The sequence below is a fragment of the Geotrypetes seraphini genome, chromosome 2 (assembly GCF_902459505.1).
Source record: "Geotrypetes seraphini chromosome 2, aGeoSer1.1, whole genome shotgun sequence".
Lineage (NCBI taxonomy): Eukaryota > Metazoa > Chordata > Amphibia > Gymnophiona > Dermophiidae > Geotrypetes > Geotrypetes seraphini.
The window spans coordinates 193046525-193066194 of record NC_047085.1 but is presented as its reverse complement, the minus strand read 5'-3'; the positions used below and the strand labels follow the sequence as shown (position 1 = coordinate 193066194).

The 19670-nt window shown below is 42.7% G+C and overlaps 1 protein-coding gene across 1 annotated transcript in view; it reads left to right on the top strand.

Moving 5' to 3' along the window:
• The first annotated feature begins 4375 nt into the window (after positions 1–4375).
• Positions 4376–19670, top strand: part of STMND1 (stathmin domain containing 1) — a 67497-nt gene continuing 52202 nt past the window's right edge. Inside the window, exons 1-2 of the mRNA XM_033935165.1 lie at positions 4376–4484; positions 15654–15831. Coding sequence (XP_033791056.1) covers positions 4410–4484; positions 15654–15831 — 253 coding nt within the window. The 5' untranslated portion in view covers positions 4376–4409. The remainder of the gene's footprint in view (positions 4485–15653; positions 15832–19670) is intronic.

Genomic DNA, 19670 nt, shown 5'->3' with positions numbered 1-19670 from the left:
ATAGGGGAAATACAAAAGGAAGGGAGATCCCATCTGATAACCAAAGCAGAAATGAAGATATTTCATAAGGTAAGTGCATTAGAGGTTGAATGCATCTATAAAAAGAAACGTTTTTAGTTTTCCTTTGAAACGATCTAGTATGGGTTCTTCCCGTAGTTCTGGGGGTACTGAGTTCCAAAGAGATGGGGCTGTCCCTAATTCACAGTATGCTGCACTAGAGGGAGAGTAATCTGATTCATGCTGGGAAGCTCTTAAATGCAGACAGAAACTCCGGACTCAGAGCAGATAGTAAGAACAGTTAGTTCTATATTGGTCTGTCCCATTGTGTTTTCAAAATCTCTAGATATTATCTATCAACCCGGTGGAAGGTTGAGATCTGAGGGAGGGGTGAAGTTGATTGCTGATAAGGAAGATAGAGGTCACTATATAAGGTCAAAATTATCTATGTTTTCCATAGCTGGAGTAAACTATGGAATTCTCTTCCTGGAACTTTGAGACTATGCATGGCTCGCTTGATCTTCAAGAGACTTGAAAACTCAGTTATTTTGTAAATGCTTTCATGTAATATGATGGGAAGACATTGATCTCGATATGGTAACTCTGTAATAAGTTTATGAGAAATGTAAAGAATGGGAAGACTTTGATTTTGATATAGTAATTTTGTAACATCAGCAACCGTCCCCCCCCCCCTTTTTTATTTTTATTTTTTTTTATTTTACAAAACCGTGAAAGCGGATTTTAGTGCAGGCCGGCGCGCTGAATGATCTGAATGGACCGAGATATCTTTTCCTTCTTCTCACCCCCCCCCCTCCGATCCGAAGCCCTCCCTCACCTTTTCAAATACAGTGGTACCTCGGTTTACGAGTGCACCGGTTTGCGAGTGTTTTGCAAGACAAGCAAAACATTCGCAAACTTGGTGCCTCATAAACCGAGCTTGTCTCGCTGTACGAGCGCCCCCCCTCCCCGCGAACCGGCACCTTCCCCCCCGCGATCTGGCACCCAACCCGCCGCAACCTGAGATACCCCAACCCACCCGAACCCTCTTCTTACTTCCAGTGTAGCCTCCGCATCGGCAACAGCATGTTCTGTGCCCGAAAATCTGCTTCATGCGCATGCTCAAGGCCCAGCACAGGAAGCATATTTTTGGGCACAGGACATGCTGGTGCCGATGCGGAGGCTACACTGGAAGTAAGAAGAGGGTTCCGGTGGGTTGGGGGATCTCATGTCGCGGCGGGGGGGTGCCCGATGGCAGCAGGGGGGTGCCGATGGCGGTGGAGGGGGTGCCGGATCATGGGGGGAGGGTGCCGGTTCGCAAGGGGGGCCTTCGGGGAGGAGCAATGCCGGTTCTCGTGGGGGGGGGAGCAGCGCTGCTGGCCTCGGGGGGGGGAAGGTGGGGGGTGGGAACATATCAAAGCAAGTTTCCCTTACTTCCTATGGGGAAACTTGCTTTGATATACGAGCATTTTGGATTACGAGCATGCTCCTGGAACGGATTATGCTCATAATCCAAGGTACCACTGTATCTTTATTTATTTATTTAGATTTTTATCCCATCCTCCCAGTAGCTCAAAACGGTTTACAAGTAAACATTCACAATGGAGTGAATTGGACATACAAGATTATACAGTAGATTTAAATACTTGGACATACAAGACTGTGCAGCAGTTTAGATATAGGGACTATACAGCAAATTAAGAACAGTAATTTAAATATAAGTAGTTTAGTTTAGATACAAGTTATTTGAGTATAGGCTGATCTTTGTGGTTGCCAGAGCAGCAGCGATCCTCTGGTGCTTCTCCTGGTCTCCTTGCACTGCTCCTCTGCTGTGATTCCATCCCCTTTGACACAACTTCCTGTTTCTGTTTGGGTGGACACAGTGGCTTAGTAAGGGGAGGTGGGGGGGGCACACCAACCCAGGCACCATCTTTGCAGGGGGTGTCAGCATCTGTCCTCCATTCTCTCCCCCCATGTACCTCTTTAAATGTTTGCTGGTGCGAGCAGCATCCGTCACTTGTTGCTCGTGCCAGCCTCAGCTCTCAAAGTGACTGAACTGAGTCTGTTCTCCAAGACAGCAACTTATTATTTGGACTGTTTTATGCTTTAATAAAGGTGCTTTGAACTCCATAGAGTTCCACTTTGTTCATTTGTTGACATCCCGTTGAACTCTTTTTGCTCCTTTTATTTGTTTGTCTGCTATTGAAACAGACATGAGGGAAGCCACTGCTTGCCCTGGGATCAGTAGCATAGAATATTGCTATTATTTGGGTTTCTGCCAGGTACTGTAACCTGGATTGGGCACTGTTGGTAATAGGAAACTGCATTAAATGTGCTTGAGTTGAGACTTTCATTTGAAAGGAAACTCTGCAATGAGAGGGCATAGGATGAAGTTAAGAGGAGATAAGCTTCGGAGTAATCTGAGGAAATACTTTTTTACAGAAAGGGTGGTAGATGCATGGAACAGTCTCCTGGAAGAGATGGTGGAAACAGAGACTGTGTCTGAATTCAAGAGGACCTGGGATAGGCACGTGGGATCTCTCAGAGAGAGAAAGAGATAATGGTCACTGTGGATGGGCAGACTAGATGGGCCATTTGGCCTTTATCTGCCATCATGTTTCTATTGGTCTGGCCCGATATTGCTGTTCTTATCTGCCTTGCTCCTCCTCACCTTGAAGGCATCATCTCCAGACTCATGCATGTCTCAGTAGACATGTGATCAGCCCATATTTGCTGATACAGGTAGCCGTCGACTTACAACCGCAATTGGTTCCGACTGCTAGGTCGTAAGTGGATCAGGACGTAAGTCGGCCTATGTTAAATTAAGGCAAGAATATTAGACTAGGTAATGATATTTTAATCATTGTAATCATCTCAAAGCAATCTGTTAACAACATTTTATTTCTTCGGAGAGTGGACGTCGTGTCGTAAGGTCAAACAGTCGTAACTTGGATAGGTCATAAGTCGACGACTATCTGTACTATTATGATGATAAACTGGTAGTTTTACAATGCTGGTAGCAGCACCACCAAAAATAAAGTGAGAGATCAAAAATATAAACAGATAATAGAGACAGCAGTGAATGGTGTAGGGGAAGTGGAGGGGTCAAGGGTGAAGAGAAAGGGAGAGAATTGAATAGGAAGGGTTTATAGCAAATGGCAGACCACTGTCCACAGTCTGGACCTCGGAGCCCTCCCATGTGGACCACTGGGGAAAGGTGCTTTTCCGGAAGCTGTTATAGGAAAAAGCACCCTCCGAGGATTCAATACAAGGTTGGACATGTTTCTGCTGAACCGGAATGTATGCAGGTAAGGCTAGACTCAATTAGGGCATTGGTCTTTCACCTATGGGCTGCCACATGAGCAGACTGCTGGGCACGATGGACCACTGGTCTGACCCAGCAGCGGCAACTCTTATGTTCTTAACTCCCTGCTTCCGCAAGAAGTGAGACTCAGAGGAGGAGGTGAAGAGTGAAAGGGAGGGAGAGTAAAAGCAAGGATTACTCTGTAAGGGAAAAAAAGCTGAAAGGCAGAACAGAGTCACTGATACCAAAAACACATGGAAAACACAATACTCAGACAACAAAGATAGAAAAAGAGTATTTGGCATTTACTGATTGGTACGTGTCCAAGTTTGCGAACCCCAGGTTCCAGACAAATGAGGTTCCTGGACCTCTGCTCCAAATATTTGAGTAACCCTGGTTTAGAGGGATACTTGGAGGGGGGGGGGGAGGGAGAATAAAGACAACTGTGCTGTTGTACCTCCTCCTTTTGGCACCCAGCTGTAAACTGACTTTTGCCTGCCAATAAACACTAGGAAGAATTCACAAACCACCTTTGCTACTTCTTCTCCTTGAGTGCTGTCAACCATTTACAATCGAAGTCATTTCACAATCCCTGAATTCAGAGGATCTCTTAAACTGGAGGACTGAATGTTCTTTCTTAATTGAAATGTGGAATTTTGGGTTCCGGGACAAAACAAATCCATCCGCTTTCAGTCTATAATTTCTGACAAGTCACTCACAGATTTGCCCGTCCTAATCATAAAAAAATGTTCAACTATTTTCTCTGACGCTGCTAACCTCTTAGTCTGGCCCTCTGGTACAATTTCACGGGCAGTATGAAATCTGGCCTCTAATTCCTCTCTCTTCTTTGCCATCACATTCCCCACTTGAGATCATGCAGCTGCTGGCACATACGCGCGAGATACCACCCGGGAGGGGAGCGGACACCAGTATCACGCCCTTCACTTTTTTTAAGATTCCGAGCGCGCCATAATGAGGTCATTTATTGTAGCAACCGCCCTGGCAACAGCGGAGTCCCTAGCAACGGCTCCCAGGGAAGCTATAAAAAGCGTGAGCCTTGGGTGGGTTTTGGCCGGCTGGAGGCGCTCGCGCTGGCTTTGTGAGCGCACAGATGGGTTGCAGAGGATCTACAACTGTGCGTACAACCGGAGACTCGCGGAGCAGATTGAACCGAGGGAAGTCCAAGGTAAAGTCCGCATCCTAAAATAAACTTCGGCGATTGTCCGGAAACTAAACTAAACTTTAAGTCATTAAATGGGGGGAAAAAGTACATAAAGTGGGTGGATTCCCTCCAGCACTCATTTGCCCAGTTGGTAATACTGTATAACTTTTGAAGAAATACTATTACTGTACTGGGAAGAGGGGTATCGTCTGGGGCCGATGAAAATTTTAATACATCGTCACGTGCTGATAGGTTACAAAAGTTCAGTTTCTGAAGATGGAAACAGTCAATGGCTTTCTGACTTGGGAAAGTAGTTCCAGATGTCTAAAAAGTACCGTGTTAAGTTTTCAAAAGGACCCGTGTTCTGTGCTGGTGAGTTTTGACCAAGGGCAAGCATGAGAGTTTTTGAGAGTTGGAACTTTTCCCACATCATCCCAGATCCTGCACAGTGAAAGAAACAGTGTCACACAATCTCTGAAACACAGCGGCTTCTATGGAAATTCACTTGCTAAACACGATTACTATTGTATACTGTTGTCTAGTTCTCTACATTATTTTTGTGAAGACAATTATGTAAAAGTATTTTATATTTTATTTGATATAGGAGATGACATTTTTATTTTCAGCAGAAATATGTTACAAGAAAAATGTGAAGGCCGGTTCAGTAGCTTGAATGCACAGTCCCTACTTTGGGTCTTCCATTCCCCCAGATCGGGAAAAAAAAGGTCACTTCTGTTTCTCTTGCTAAAGCTTTCACTATGTACATAAAATAAAGCCCAACTTTTTATGCTGTCAAAATTTTGAAAATGTTTGGAACAAAACGAAAAATGTTATTAGCGTGAAGGGGCATAATTTAAAAAAACGTCTAAGTGCCCTTTTGGTCTAAGGCCCTAAATGTTGAAAGTAGAAACAGGGAAAATGTCCGTTACCAAAAAAAAACATCCAAAAGGAGTTTTTAAAAAAAATAATGGCCTGCCTCTATGTTCAACTGTTTAAACGCCCAGACTACCACTATGTCTACACTTAAGACATATAATAAACCCCCCAAAAAGCCTAAGTCCCAAACACCCAAAGCCAGGCCTTTGAGGCAAAGGAGGAGCCAGTCCTTCACTTAAAAGCTGGATTCTGTAACCTGGGCCTGTCAAAAACAACACCGGTTACAGAATACACACACACACACCCCCAGCAACGATTGCGGCAGGAGAGATGGCTCATCTCCCCTGCCGCGATAGCAATACCACCAAGTGCCGCCAAATGCGGCACTTGGGATCGCTATCGCGGCCTGCCGTGATCAACACCCCACCCCCTCGATCGGATTGGGCAGGAGGGAGCCCAAGCCCTCCTGCCCCACCGAAACCCCACCCGCCCGACATGATTGGGGCAGGAGGGAGACAAAGCCCTCCTGCCCCAGCGACCCCTCCCCCCCCGACTAGATCCGGGCAGGAGGGAGCTCAAGCCCTCCTGCCCCAGCAAAACCCTCTATACCCCAACCCCACTAAGATACAGGCAGGAGGGATCCCAGGCCCTCCTGCCCTTGGTGCACCCCCCTCCCACAATCGCTCCACCCCGAACCCCTGATCGGCCCCCCACCCATTGACCCCATGACCCCCCCACTGACCCCTCGACACCACCCCCAACCTCAACACCCCCTTGTACCTGAAAAACAGTTGGCCAGATGGACAGGTCCCAAGCCCGTCCTTCCGGCCCGCCATCCATCGAATGGCGGGCCTTAGGGCCTGATTGGCCCAGGCGCCTCCAACCCCACCCACAGGTGGGACCTGAGGCGCCTGGGACAACTGGAATTGGCCCACTAGCCTTAGGCCCCCTCCTGTGGGCAGGGCCTTAGGCACATGGGCTGGGTTGGGCCGATTCCGGTTGGCCCAGGCGCCTCAGGCCCCACCTGTGGGCGGGGTTGGAGGCGCCTGGGCCAATCAGGCCCTAACGCCCGCCATTCGATGGATGGCAGGCCGGAAGGACGGGCTTCGGACCTGTCCGTCTGGCCAACTGTTTTTCAGGGGGCTGGAAAGTTTTCAGCCCAACCAACCAAGTTGAGGCAGTCTCCACTGAGGGCTATATACTTAGTCCAGTGTTTTTCAGCTTTTTTCGTTCTGTTGGAGAAATAGGGAACAGCCCCAACTTGGTTGGTTGGGCTGAGAACTTTTCAGTGGCCCCTCCTATAACGTTGTAAGAACACAATAACATCACTACAATGTTATAATAACACATCAAAGTAAAATATAAGAAATCAAAATAAAATATAAGAAATCAAAATTATTTTATTTTTAGATTTAGATTACTTAGATTTAATTAATTTTTAAATTTTATTTCATTTCTGTTCTTTCTCTATTGTTTGTTTTTTCCTTTGTTTTCCTATTTTTTTATGGCGTTCTTTTCATTTCTTGTTTTTATATATTTTGTACACTGTGCTGTTGACAAACCTAAGTGTGATTAAAAACTTTTAATACCAGTTTTATACCACCTTTTCACTATAGAGTTTTTTTAGGAACCTCAGCGCCACCACTCAGAGCTCAAACTCATTCATTGCTCTAAGCTTTATGTGTTAGCTCCTCATCGGATCCTTTTTTATTTAAAAAAAACCCTCTTTTTTTGCTTTTGTAAGATATATTATATTTTTACCATTTAATCGGTTTAACCCTTAAATTTGAAATATTAAGTTTTACTTAGCTTTATTTCTTGTGGTCTTTGGCTAGGGGAAACATCTTGCCGACATGTTTCGCTTTGCAGCTTTATCAAGGCTTTTACCCCTTACTAGTTTACCGCCAATACTTTGTGGATAAAGTGGTCACAAGTATTGGCGGTAAACTAGTAAGGGGTAAAAGCCTTGATAAAGCTGCAAAGCGAAACATGTCGGCAAGATGTTTCCCCTAGCCAAAGACCACAAGAAATAAAGCTAAGTAAAACTTAATATTTCAAATTTAAGGGTTAAACCGATTAAATGGTAAAAATATAATATATCTTACAAAAACAAAAAAAGAGTTTTTTTTAAAATAAAAAAGGATCCGATGAGGAGCTAACACATAAAGCTTAGAGCAATGAATGAGTTTGAGCTCTGAGTGGTGGCGCTGAGGTTCCTAAAAAAAAAACTCTATAGTAAAAAGGTGGTATAAAACTGGTAGTTAAAGATACTATCAAGTTTAAAGTCAATATCGATTGAATAATCACCTTAAAATCATATAGAATAACTGTGCATGGTATGCTTATTTAAATCTTTTAATAAACATACAATAAATTATTATATGCTTTTTATAAGCTTGAGGTGATATGAAAACAATAGGGTTAGGTTGCACTAATAATTCACAAGGCAGAAATACTTCAGTTGTGTATAGAAGAACTTTACAAAGATCTCTAATGTAGTTCATTCAGCATGTTCACTATATGGTGTTTTAATGTACCAGTCAACATACTGTATGTACACCAATACTTTATGTGGACTGCAAAACAAGGAAAGACCCCAGTGTAATAAAATATGCCAAAATCTTAGTTCACTCTTTATCAATGCTAATTTCACTCCCTATATTTAATATGGGTATTAGTGCTGGGGGGGGGGGGAAGCCCTTTAAATTCATTACTTAGAAAGTGGAAATTTAAATAAAAAAGCCCAAAACAACCCAGTATCTTGATACCTGGGCTTCCTAAATTGGGACCCATGGAGAGGGAATCCCCAGTAAAGGAATTCAGATCCCTAACATCTAAGCCCAGGATTTTCAAACTAGAGGAATCTGCCTTAAGGATAGAAACCCTGTAATCTGGGAGTCCTATATTAGACGGCCTCTAACCCAGGAACAAAAGGTCTGAATGACTCCTGGGACTCCATATTCTGGTGTCAGCTATTCTGTCACTTTCCCACTTACCTATCCACTCAGTCACTCACCTACCCCCCACTAATCCTATAGGTCTCTCTGATCATCTTCCTACTTACAAATGAAGGTGACAGCCTCCTCCTTCTTTTCTTAGTCCCCTTCTGTATAGCCTATCTCAGTCAGGACTGGGATTTTATTGCACTTCTGCATTCTCAATGGGATGACTATCTATCACGTAATGGACAACATGCAGCTGACCCAATACTATTCTGGGAGACAGCAAAATCTGTACTGCGGGGCCATTTTATTTCTTATATCAGTGCTCAGAACCACAGAATTAATCAGGGAATCATTATATTAGAGAGGGCATTAAGGGGGATTAAATGAGCACATGTGCGCCAACCTACTTCTTCTATGTGAGAATACTATCTGGCTACCCAGGCTGCTCTGAACTCACTCTTGCAGACTCGCTTTCAGAAGGGAGCTGTATTTACTAAATATCATCTACATCGCTTTGAGGATAATCAGGATAGTCTTCTTGCATGCGTAGTGAACTTGAATGTATAAATGATACAAAGAGACAGGGGTGGCTATTTGTGGCATGTGGGAAGTATTGTATGTGAGGATGGGGTGGATTGTTTTTGATATGTATTTTATGTTTAAATCTGTTTATTAGTTTTCAAAAACAGCAAGGAAACAAACACTCAGAAACAGTGAATAAGAACTATCACCTCCCATGCCCACCCACCCCCTATCCCCCTCCACCCTGTAGGACAAAGCAGTTAGGGCAAGTTTGTGCTTGCATGTATATGTTTTGTAATATGTGTTTTGTGCGTTTTTTTTTTTATGTATGTGTTTTTGGAACCCGCTTTGTATAAAACGGGATATAAATAAAAACCATAAACTTGTCAGGGTCATCGGCTTGTTCTTTCTGTGCGCACTTCCACAGGAGAACTGATCATGAAGGCAGAGGAGGTGGCTAAATGTTTCTATGATTTTTTTTGAAGCTATGTTTAAAGCTAATGCTTCCCCTTCTGATATGATGAGTGATTACTTGCCCTCCTCTAGTTTACCCAGGCTTTCTCCTAAATCTGTGCAACATCTAAACTCCCCAATCCAATTCAGAAAAGTGGGGGTCATAAGGCCTCTGGCCCAGATGGTTTTTCGGGAGAATTCTATAGAATCCTATGTGCTCAATTATGTGGCCCCCTTACTGTCTTATTACGATAATGCAATTTCCCATGGTATGTTCCCTCATTTCTCTAATGAGGCTTTGATTGCATTAATTCCTAAGCCAGGGAAGCATGCTAACCTTCCTGACTCTTACCAACCAATTATGTTGATAAACGATCTTAAATTATTGTCTCATATTCTGGCTATGCGTTTATCTCAGTTCATGCCAGGACTGGTAGGGGACGACCAAGTGGACTTTGTCAGGGGCAGGCATTCAGTCTGCAATGTGCAGAAAGTCATTTTAGCCCTGACATATTGTAAGTATTGCTAAATTCCTGCTCTTTTTACCAGTCTGGATACTTCTAAAGCTTTTGCCCTTCCTCTTTGCCACTTTGGATTATGAAGGCATTCAGGGGTGGTTCCTGGCAGCCCCCCAGGCCTTGTATTCTAATCCTAGGGCCTTCCTGCTTGTCAATATATCCACTGATTATTTTGCTATTAAAAAGGGAACTTGCCAGGGATGTCCCCTTTCCCCCCTACTGTTTACACTCACACTGGAACCATTATTGTGCACCTTGAGGCAATTTTAGGAAGTCCAGGGATGCTGCTTGGCGGATGTAGAATTGAATACTCTTGCCTTTGCAGATGACTTATTTCTCATCATAACACAACCACACACTTCCTTACTAGTGGCCTTGGACTTGATAGCGGAATATGGATTTTATTCAGGGTTAACTATAAACCTATCCAAGTCTATGGTAATGCCTACAATGCCAGAACTGCAGTTGACCTAGTCAGACAACTTTCCCTTACAGTGGGCTCCTGGCCATTTACGGTACCTGGGGTCAATATACCTTTGGATTTGTCCACTTTGTACTCGGCTAATGTTAACTTTTTGCTACAATCCACTACAGCTAAATTGCACTTGTGACAGGCTTTTCCTATCTCTTTGAGGGGGAGAGTTAGTCTTTATAATATGCTGTTAGTCTCCTGCTGGCTATATGTTTTCCAAGTACTGCCTATCTTTCTTTCTGTCTCAGATGAGCAGAAACGTGTGCAGTTGATTCAGACATTTCTGTGGAAAGGCAGGAGGCCCCGTTTGTCTTATAGTACGGCAGCAAAACTGGTATATAAAAGTGGCCTGGGATTGTTGAACCTGCATTTTTTAGTTATTGGCTGTGGCATACATCAACGACTGGTTTCGAGGAATTTCTATATTCTCCAATACCACCTTAGAACTTTCTTTATTTTCAAAATAACATTTTAGTGCATATTTGCATAGTGTCTCACCCTGTACAGAATCGATAGTACGTCATTATGTGTTGTATACTCCCCTTCATTGAGTCTGGAAATGGATCTGCACGTTTCTTGGGATCCCTTTTCGGGTATCACCCCTATTGCCCATGAGATTTAAGGGTTATTTTCTGCCGGGTGTGGATTCTCTAATTTTTTCCATCTGGAACTCAAGGGGCATTAAATTTATATCCCAACTGGTGACTGAGGAGGGGAGGGTTCGTCCTTTTGCGGACCTCTGTGGAGACTTTGAACTTCCTCAGTGGGACCATTTTGCATATTTGCAACTTAGGCACTATAAGCCTGTTTCCCGGGGACCTTACTGAGGGTTGGCAGGAACTTCTCCTCACAGCTTTCACACTTAGTTCCCAATTAAAAGTGCTGCTGTAAGCGTGCTTTGGCCTTTTACTTAGAATGCACCAAATCACACAGATCTGCTCCTGAACTTTTTGTCTCTGATCCAAACAAACTGGGACACCCAATTTCTAAGTGAACCATCTCCAACTGGATGGCTGCTTGTATCTCTTTCTGCTATGCTCAGGCTGGACTGCATCTACAGAGTCGAGTCTCAGCTCACAAAGTCAGAGCCATGGCAGCTTTAGTAGCTTTCCTCAGATCCACTCCTATTGAGAAAATTTGCAAAGCTGCCACCTGGTCCTCGGTTCATATTTTCACTTCTCACTATTGTCTGGATGTTTTTCTCCAGACGGGATGGCCATTTTGGCCAGGCAGTGTTACAAAATTATTCTCCTGAATTGCTAACACTCCCACCATCCCTTTCTGGTTAGCTTTGAGGTCACCCACATGTGAGAATAGGCTGCCTGCTTGTCCTGGGATAAAGCACAGTTACTTACTGTAACAGGTATTATCCAGGGACAGCAGACAGCTATTCTCACAACCCACCCACAAGCTTTCCGTGAGTATTTTGAATTAGAGACTGTGAATACATCTAACAGATATGAGGGTGCCTGACCTGTTAAAATTCTATAATAAATACAACCAAACTTGAAGATGATATGGGCCTCCACGGATAGCCAATGTAATTCACGATAAAAAGGAGATGAATGATCATATTTTTTCATGCAAGATTGAGAGAAGATGGAAGTGGTTCGATCACAGTTTGAGAAGAGTTGAGTGTCACAAATATCTGGGAGGTGTACTTTAGCTACTGCAGGTGAAATAGAGACTGAAATTTTTAAAAAAGGTTCATGCACCCAAATGAGGACGGTAAATATTTGCCAGCATCAGAATTTAATTTGTTTGGTTATAGTGACTGTACTAGAAATGATACTAGCAAAAGTAAGGTCTATATAAGCTGCACAGGGTGTCTTTGGAATTGAGCATTAGTTTGTCCCAGTATCCCTGTAATGTTCAACATATTCAAAACACCACTCTTGAGTGCTGAAAGCTGGTCACGGAGGTGTTCGATGGTCTGGTTTGTTTTATTTGGTTTATTGAGTTATTGAGGCATCTTGTATAACTTATGGAATTTTATATTTTGATGTATGTGTGGGTTTGGCCAGTTTTGGCCTTAAATGAAATTCGTTGTTGATGTAACGTGTATGTTATATGTAATTTGATGTGATATGTAAGTATATAATTTGTTATAGTGTGTCTCTGAAGTGTTTTGTACGATAAATGTAAATCTTTTATTTTGTATATTAATATGTAACTCGCCCTGGATAAGGGTGAGTGAGAAATAAACAAACAAACAAACAAACCATTTGAAAAAATATAAAGGTCAGAATTAATACTTATATTGCTTATCTGGAAAAAAAATAGATCCTCTGGCTGTGGCCATCGTTTTGTAGCCATTTCCCCACTTATTCAGGTCACAGGATCTATAGGTGCAAGCAACACTTTCAACTCAGCAGTGGATCCTGTGTCCTGAAGCAGTGGCGAAATGGCCACGAAACGACGGCCACCATCAGGGCATCTTGCTTTTTCAGATAAACAATATTAAGTAGTAATGTTGACCGTTATACTTTTTCCAATGCTGTTTTGAATAACTAAAATCTTACAGTGAAGGTTTTATAATCAACCAACCTGCCGTAGGAAAGGAAGGTTCAATAGCAAACATGACCTGGAATCATTTTGAAAACCCAGACTGGAACCTATTTCTCAAGCTCTACTCTAAATATGCAAAATCCAATTGCCTACTAGACAACTGCCCACCGTCTATCATGAAATCTGCCCCCTCCCCATTCAAAGCTGATCTCTTCAACTGGGTTTCTCTACGTTTATCCACTGGCCACTTTCCGGTGGAACTCGGCCATATCCTTGTGTCTCCTATTATTAAAAACTCCAAGGAACCAATCTCTTCGGCTGCCAACTACAGACCCATTGCCAACATACCACTTTTCCAAAAACTTATGGAAGATCTAGTTAATCATGATCTCATGAAATACCTAGAGAAGTTCAACATTCTACACGACTCCCAGTCTGGTTTTCGTACAAATCATAGCACAGAAACTGTCTTAGCTTCACTGACTAATTACCTCTTCCATTTGTTTTCACTGGAAAAAAACGCACTGGTACTTCAGTTCGACTTGAGCAGTGCCTTTGACCTGGTTGACCATGACATTTTGCTCAGATGCCTTGACTACATTGGCATCACTGGACTGGTATTAAACTGGTTTACAGGCTTCCTAAAAAACCGCACTTACCAGGTTCACTGTAACGGAACCTTCTCTTAATCCTGGTGTAATCCCTGCCGAGTTCCACAGGGCTCCCCTCTATCCCCCTCTCTATTCAACATCTACATGGCTTCACTGGGACATATGTTATCTGACTTAAAATTGAAATCATATATATACGCAGATGACATCACAATTATCATTCCCATAACCTCTCTGACACAAGAGACGGAACAATTCACCGCATCCGTCCTCACTAAGATAGAACAATGGACCACACAATTCAAATTAAAACTGAACCCAGAAAAAAACCAAGATTTTCTTGGCAAGTCCTACCTACAAGTTAACAAATATCTCTTTGAAATTAAATGGGTTAAACTACCCAATTAACTCTACTATCAAAATCCTTGGAGTCATCCTGGACTAATGCCTGACTTTCGAAGACCAAGCTGGACTTCAGTTTTGACTGTTTTGATTTTATTTTCAATTCTTTTTAGTTTATGATATATTTTTTAATCTCACTTATTGTTTTACCACTTATTTTGTTTTATTTTATCATTCAAATTTCATTTAAATTTCCCCAGAATTCTATTGCTTCAACGGTTCTCCCTCTGCATCTATTCTTATCTCCCCTCTTTTTTCAACCTTTCAAAGTCTTTTAGATCATTGTAGTCTTATTAGAATGTTTATTTTCTTATTTTTCTCATCTATTCTCTATTTTATTTCTTCATTACTCTACTAATTGTCATTTTTCCAGGTACTTTAGTTAGATTGTGAGCCTTCGGGACAGTAAGGGAATTTCTAAGTACCTATTTTACTTATAATTTTAATGCACCCTGTTGTCTATTTTTCTGTAAACCGCTTAGAATCCTAACAGAGTTTAGCGGTATATAAGAAATAAATTACATTACAAATTACATTACATACTAATGCTCAGGTTAAAAAATGCTTCTGTACCCTCTGGAAACTTCGCACCATCAAACACTACTTCAACTTCCTCGCCTTTCGACTGATGGTCCAATCACTAATCTTAAGCATCTTAGATTACTGCAACATTATATATCTGGGATCTTTTAAGAAAACCATCAAACGCTTGAGAATCGTACAGAATGCTGCCGTTCGCCTCATCTACGGTCTCAAAAAATTGGATCATGTAAGCCCGTATTACAGAAAACTGCACTGGCTGCCAATGGAGGCAAAGATCATCTTCAAGTTTGCTTGCCTCTGCTTCAAAACCTTAACAGGCTCATCCCCAATCTACCTGTCGTACCATTTTGAATTTTCAGGCCCCACCCGCACACGTAATGCATGCCTGTTTGCCTTCCCGTCCTTAAAGGGCTGTATCTACAAGAGATTCCTTGATAGATCTCTGTCATTCCAAGCAGGCAAAAGGAATAAATGTCTAACCACCCTCATTTCAAATGCACCCTCCTACCAAACCTTCAGGAAATCAATTAAAACCTATCTCTTTGATAAATTTCTCTGACTCCCTCCCTGCCTTGTATCTCTGATATGCCTCCGGATATACCTGACTTCTCTCAACTTGCTAAGCTAACCTGAATGTCTTGTATGTAACATCGCTGTCTGTGTATAGTCTCTTCCTCTGTAAACCGCTCTGAACTGTTGTGGTACTGCGGTATACAAAAATAAAGTTATTATTATTATTTTATGCCAATGTTGAATGGTGTCAAGTAGAGCAAGTGTGTTTTAGCTCACTTCAGTCTGTGCACTTGGAGGTGTTCCTTAGGTCATCTGAGCCTTTTTATTCTCTTCATTGAAATTGTTAACATGTATGTATGCTAAAGCAATTTGTGGTTATACTGGAGAGTAAGTTGTTTTAAGCACATTTGTAGCACCAACAATACCCTAAAATAAAAAGGAGAGGTTTTTTAAGGACAGATGAAAGATAATGAACCAAACTTAGGGGTCCTTTTACTAAGGCGCACTAACCGATTTAGAGCGCGCTAAAGATTAGAATATAATGGGCGCCTTAGCATTTAGCACACGCTAAATCGGTTAGCGCGTCTTAGTAATAGGACCCCTTTGCGAGACAACTTAAGTCTTTCAGAGAGATCTCTGAAGTCTTTTTTCCTGTCTGAATTATAGTGTGGGGGTGATTCTAATTAACAAGCACATTGAGGTTCCTTTGAAGTATTTTAGAAATTCTGAAAACCCAACTGGATTGCCCAAGGTTGGACAGTTCTGCTCTTCAGTCATGATGCTTTACAGACACACCTTGTTTTCCTTCTCATGCATTCCTTCTGTTGCAGGTTAACCATGATTCACTTCACAGACAGGTGGGTCCCAGTGTGCGAGATGGATCAGCATTATCAAAAGGGACCATGGACAGCGGGGTGGGACTTGAAGATGAGCCTGCCTTAGGAGATGTCCCTGGTGCGGTGACAAGCATGTTATCAGTCAGAGGAAGCAAGAATGCAGTAAATGCAGGTAAAGTCTAATACTTAGGAAATACATTTCAAGAGTGAAGGAAGGTAAATACTGTACATACAGTAGATATACTCAGTGGCATAGCGAGGGTAGTAGGCGCCCAGGGTGGTGGCAGCTCCCTGCGCCCTCCTCTCCACCCCCTGCTCCTTCTGGGACCCCTACACCACACTCGCGTCCTCCCTTCTCACACCTGCACCTCTTTAAATCTTCACCAGCACAAGCAGTTACTCTGGCCTACTGCTTACGCTGACTTCGGCTTTCCTTCTCACATCACTTCCTGGCCCCGCTACCTGGAAGTGATTTCAGAAGGAGCCAGGCCAGCGCAAGCAGCAGGCCAGAAAAGCTGCTTGCGCTGGTGAAGATTTAAAGAGGTGTGGGGTCAGGATGGGGAAGGGAGGAAGCAAGCATGGTGTGGGGGGGGGGGGCAGAGAGGTGTCGGCACCCCCCACCAAGACGGTGCCCAGGGCATACCGCACCCCCTACTACCCCACTGGATATACTAGACTTAGTGGATCTTGCATATTTTTTCTGCAAGAGTTTATATAAGAACATTAAGAACATAAGAAACGCCTTCACCGGATCAGACCTTAGGTCCATCTAGTCCGGCGACCCGCACACGCGGAGGCCAAGCTAGGTGCTCCCTGATGGAGACCTTGATTACCCGTATCCCTCAATGTGATTTGCAAGAAGGTGTGCATCCAACTTGTGCATCCAACTTGAATCCCAGAATGGTAGTCTCCGTCACAACCTCCTCCGGGAGAGCATTCCAAGCGTCCACCACTCGCTGTGCGAAACAGAACTTCCTGACATTTGTCCTGGGCCTGGGTTTTTTATTTGTTTATTTGGTTTTGTATGCTAATAATTAATTTTGGGCTCAATCAAATTGGAGCAAAATGAATTATGAAAATTTAATTTCATAACTGATCAGTTAACCTTGAAAATTATTCTCAAAGCCCTTTGTAGGTCGCTTTATAGTGATGTACACGTGGTAGCTGTACCGTGTTAGATTTCCTTTTGCTATTGCTCATTAGATTTTCTTTAAAGGTGAATGATTCCTGTAGCACAAGCTCTTCTAGAGGTCCTTAGCAAGAAAAGATAACTTAGCCAGGCCATTTTTTTATTCTTTAAAATGCTTGATTTTCCCTCTGAATGGTATAGAGTGTAGCAATGCTGTAATGGAGAAAAAAAATGTGGACATTGAAATGATGTAGATTTACCTCTTTGCTTGAATATGCCTGCAGCCTTTATTCAGCCCTTTAATTTAATTGCCTGATCACTGCCTGACGTCGACTCCACTCCAGCAAAGTGAAGGGGAAGGGAGACCTGGGCATCTCCCCACACCACACCAGACCACACCACCAGAAACATTGCCCTCTTTCCTGAGCCTGCAGTCTCTCTTCGGCCCTTAAAGGGCCGCCTAACAGGCGGGCCTCTCTTGCCAGCAGGCCACACCAAAGGTCCATGCCAAAGGGCCCTTTGTGAGGCCCTTCATGAGGACCTCATGGGACTTCAGGAGAACAACTCTTTGAATATCCTTCAACACTTGCAGGGGAACAGGCCTACCCAACACTTTCAGACCAAAAGAACAGTGAGTAATACTACCAATAGTAGCAAGCAGTTCATCGGCTACTTGACCCTACCAAAATTAAACTAGCCACCAAGAAATGTCTAGCCCAGTAGTTCCCAACCCTGTCCTGGAGGACCCCCCAGGCCAGTCAGGTTTTCAGGATAGCCTTAATGAATATGCATGAGAGAGATCTGCATATAATGGAGGTGCCAGGCATGCAGGTCTGCTCCATTCATATTCATTAGGGCTATCCTGAAAATCCGACTGGCCTGGGGGTCCTCCAGGACAGGGTTGGGAACCACTGGCCTAGCCTCACAAGAAACAAACTCATCTATACAGGACACTATGCCAACACCCTCTCACAAACTATACCAAACAACAGATCCTAAGAAAATCTCTCTGATTGTTGACCTATCTGTTATCACCATGTGCTTCCCCATCCCAGTAATAACAGGTCAGGGTAGATACAGGGACCTAGGAAATAACGCCTGCAGAACCACAACTAAGTCATACACCAACAACCTTCATTAAATCCCTACCATTCCCCTAAAACCTCAGCCATAGACACTATCAGCTGCCACAATCAACGCCAGATCAGTCAATATCAAAGACATTATTCTAACAGATACTCTCACAGATCATAAGTTAGATATCCTCCTGATCACTGACACTTGGCTAAAAGACAATGATAGCATTACTCTGGGTGTACTATGCCTACCAGGCTACCAAGCACTTGCCTGCTCCTGCCCCAACAAAAAAGGTAGAGAAGTAGCTGCTATTATTAAATCTAACATGATTCCATGAACCATTGACTCAATAATATTAAACGTCCTAGAATGCCTTATCTTCTCAATAAGGCATGACAAGAAGACCATCTTTGTTCTAATCTACTGAGCACCCTGTAACAACTGCTAGCTATTATCAGTAAACTGGTGGTATCACACAACCAATAGTCTTAGGTGACTTCAACTTCCAGACTACCCTGCAATTATGGGAGCACCGCTGAACTTCTCAACCACCCTATTAGACTTAGGCTTTTCCCAGATGGTGAGCTCATCCATACATTCATCAAGGAACATTCTAGACCTGATCTTCACCCTGGATATTCCTCCATAAGACCATACACCAGCCAAATGCACCAACATCATAGTACCATGGTCCGACCACCACCTTATCACATTCAACCTATCAGCCAGAATCAGACTAGCCACAGATATGGCCAAACCCAAGGCTACATTAATTCCTAATCCTGACACAGTCAACCTTGAATCCTTTTCCCTTGCCGTTTCCAAACTGATTAAAGAATTAGGAACTATTGGAAACAACTTATAAGAAGCTGCCTCAAAATGTCACAAAGGAATACAAACCTGTTATGGAAAACTGGTGAAAACAAAGATAATCAAACTAGCTCCACACCAAAAGTTATTTCCATGGTTCACAGAAACCTAAAGCTGATAAAAAGAAAGGTAAGAAAAGCTGAAAGAACATGGCACAAAACAAAAAGCCACATCCCTATGGAAAAACCTGCTAAATGATTACAAAATGGCTGCTTTCAAAACCAAAAAGGCCTACTACAGCCTACTTCTAAAGATCCCGAACAGATCTAGAAGAATTTTTGCGTTGACAAGAAACTTCTCGCAGGGCCAACCCCCACAATCAAAACTAGACAACGAATCACTATCCACCTTCTTCCACGAGAAAATACATAAGATTCGCTCTAACCTAGATTCAGAGGTCAAAGTCCTTCAAACCGCCAGTACCCTCATAGCACGTGGTACAATAACAGGGGCCGGATCTAACCCAGACATCTCTATCGATGGAACACAGGACACTTCACCAGGAGCCGATAACCTTAACCTCCTAAAAACAGTCACACTTAATGATCTAAACTAAACTAAGCCTTAAATTTATAGACCGGACCATATTCAAAAAAATGAAGCTTGACTCGGTTAACAATCATAAGGTGACCCAGTAATAATAAAATGAAAAAAAATAAGATAAACCTAAATATACAAGTAATGATAAAAAGAAATTTAAACAGAGCAAGTTGCTAAATGCTCAGAAAATAAAAAGGATTTTAGTGCTTTACGAAATAATTGAAGACATTGATAATTCAGGCAGAAGTTTTATTTTATTTATTTTATTTTATTTTATTTCTTATATACCGCTATACCGTTAGGTTCGAAGCGGTTTACAGAAAATATACATTGAGGATACAATAAAAATAAGATAAGTAAAAATAGGTACTTAGAAATTCCCTTACTGTCCCGAA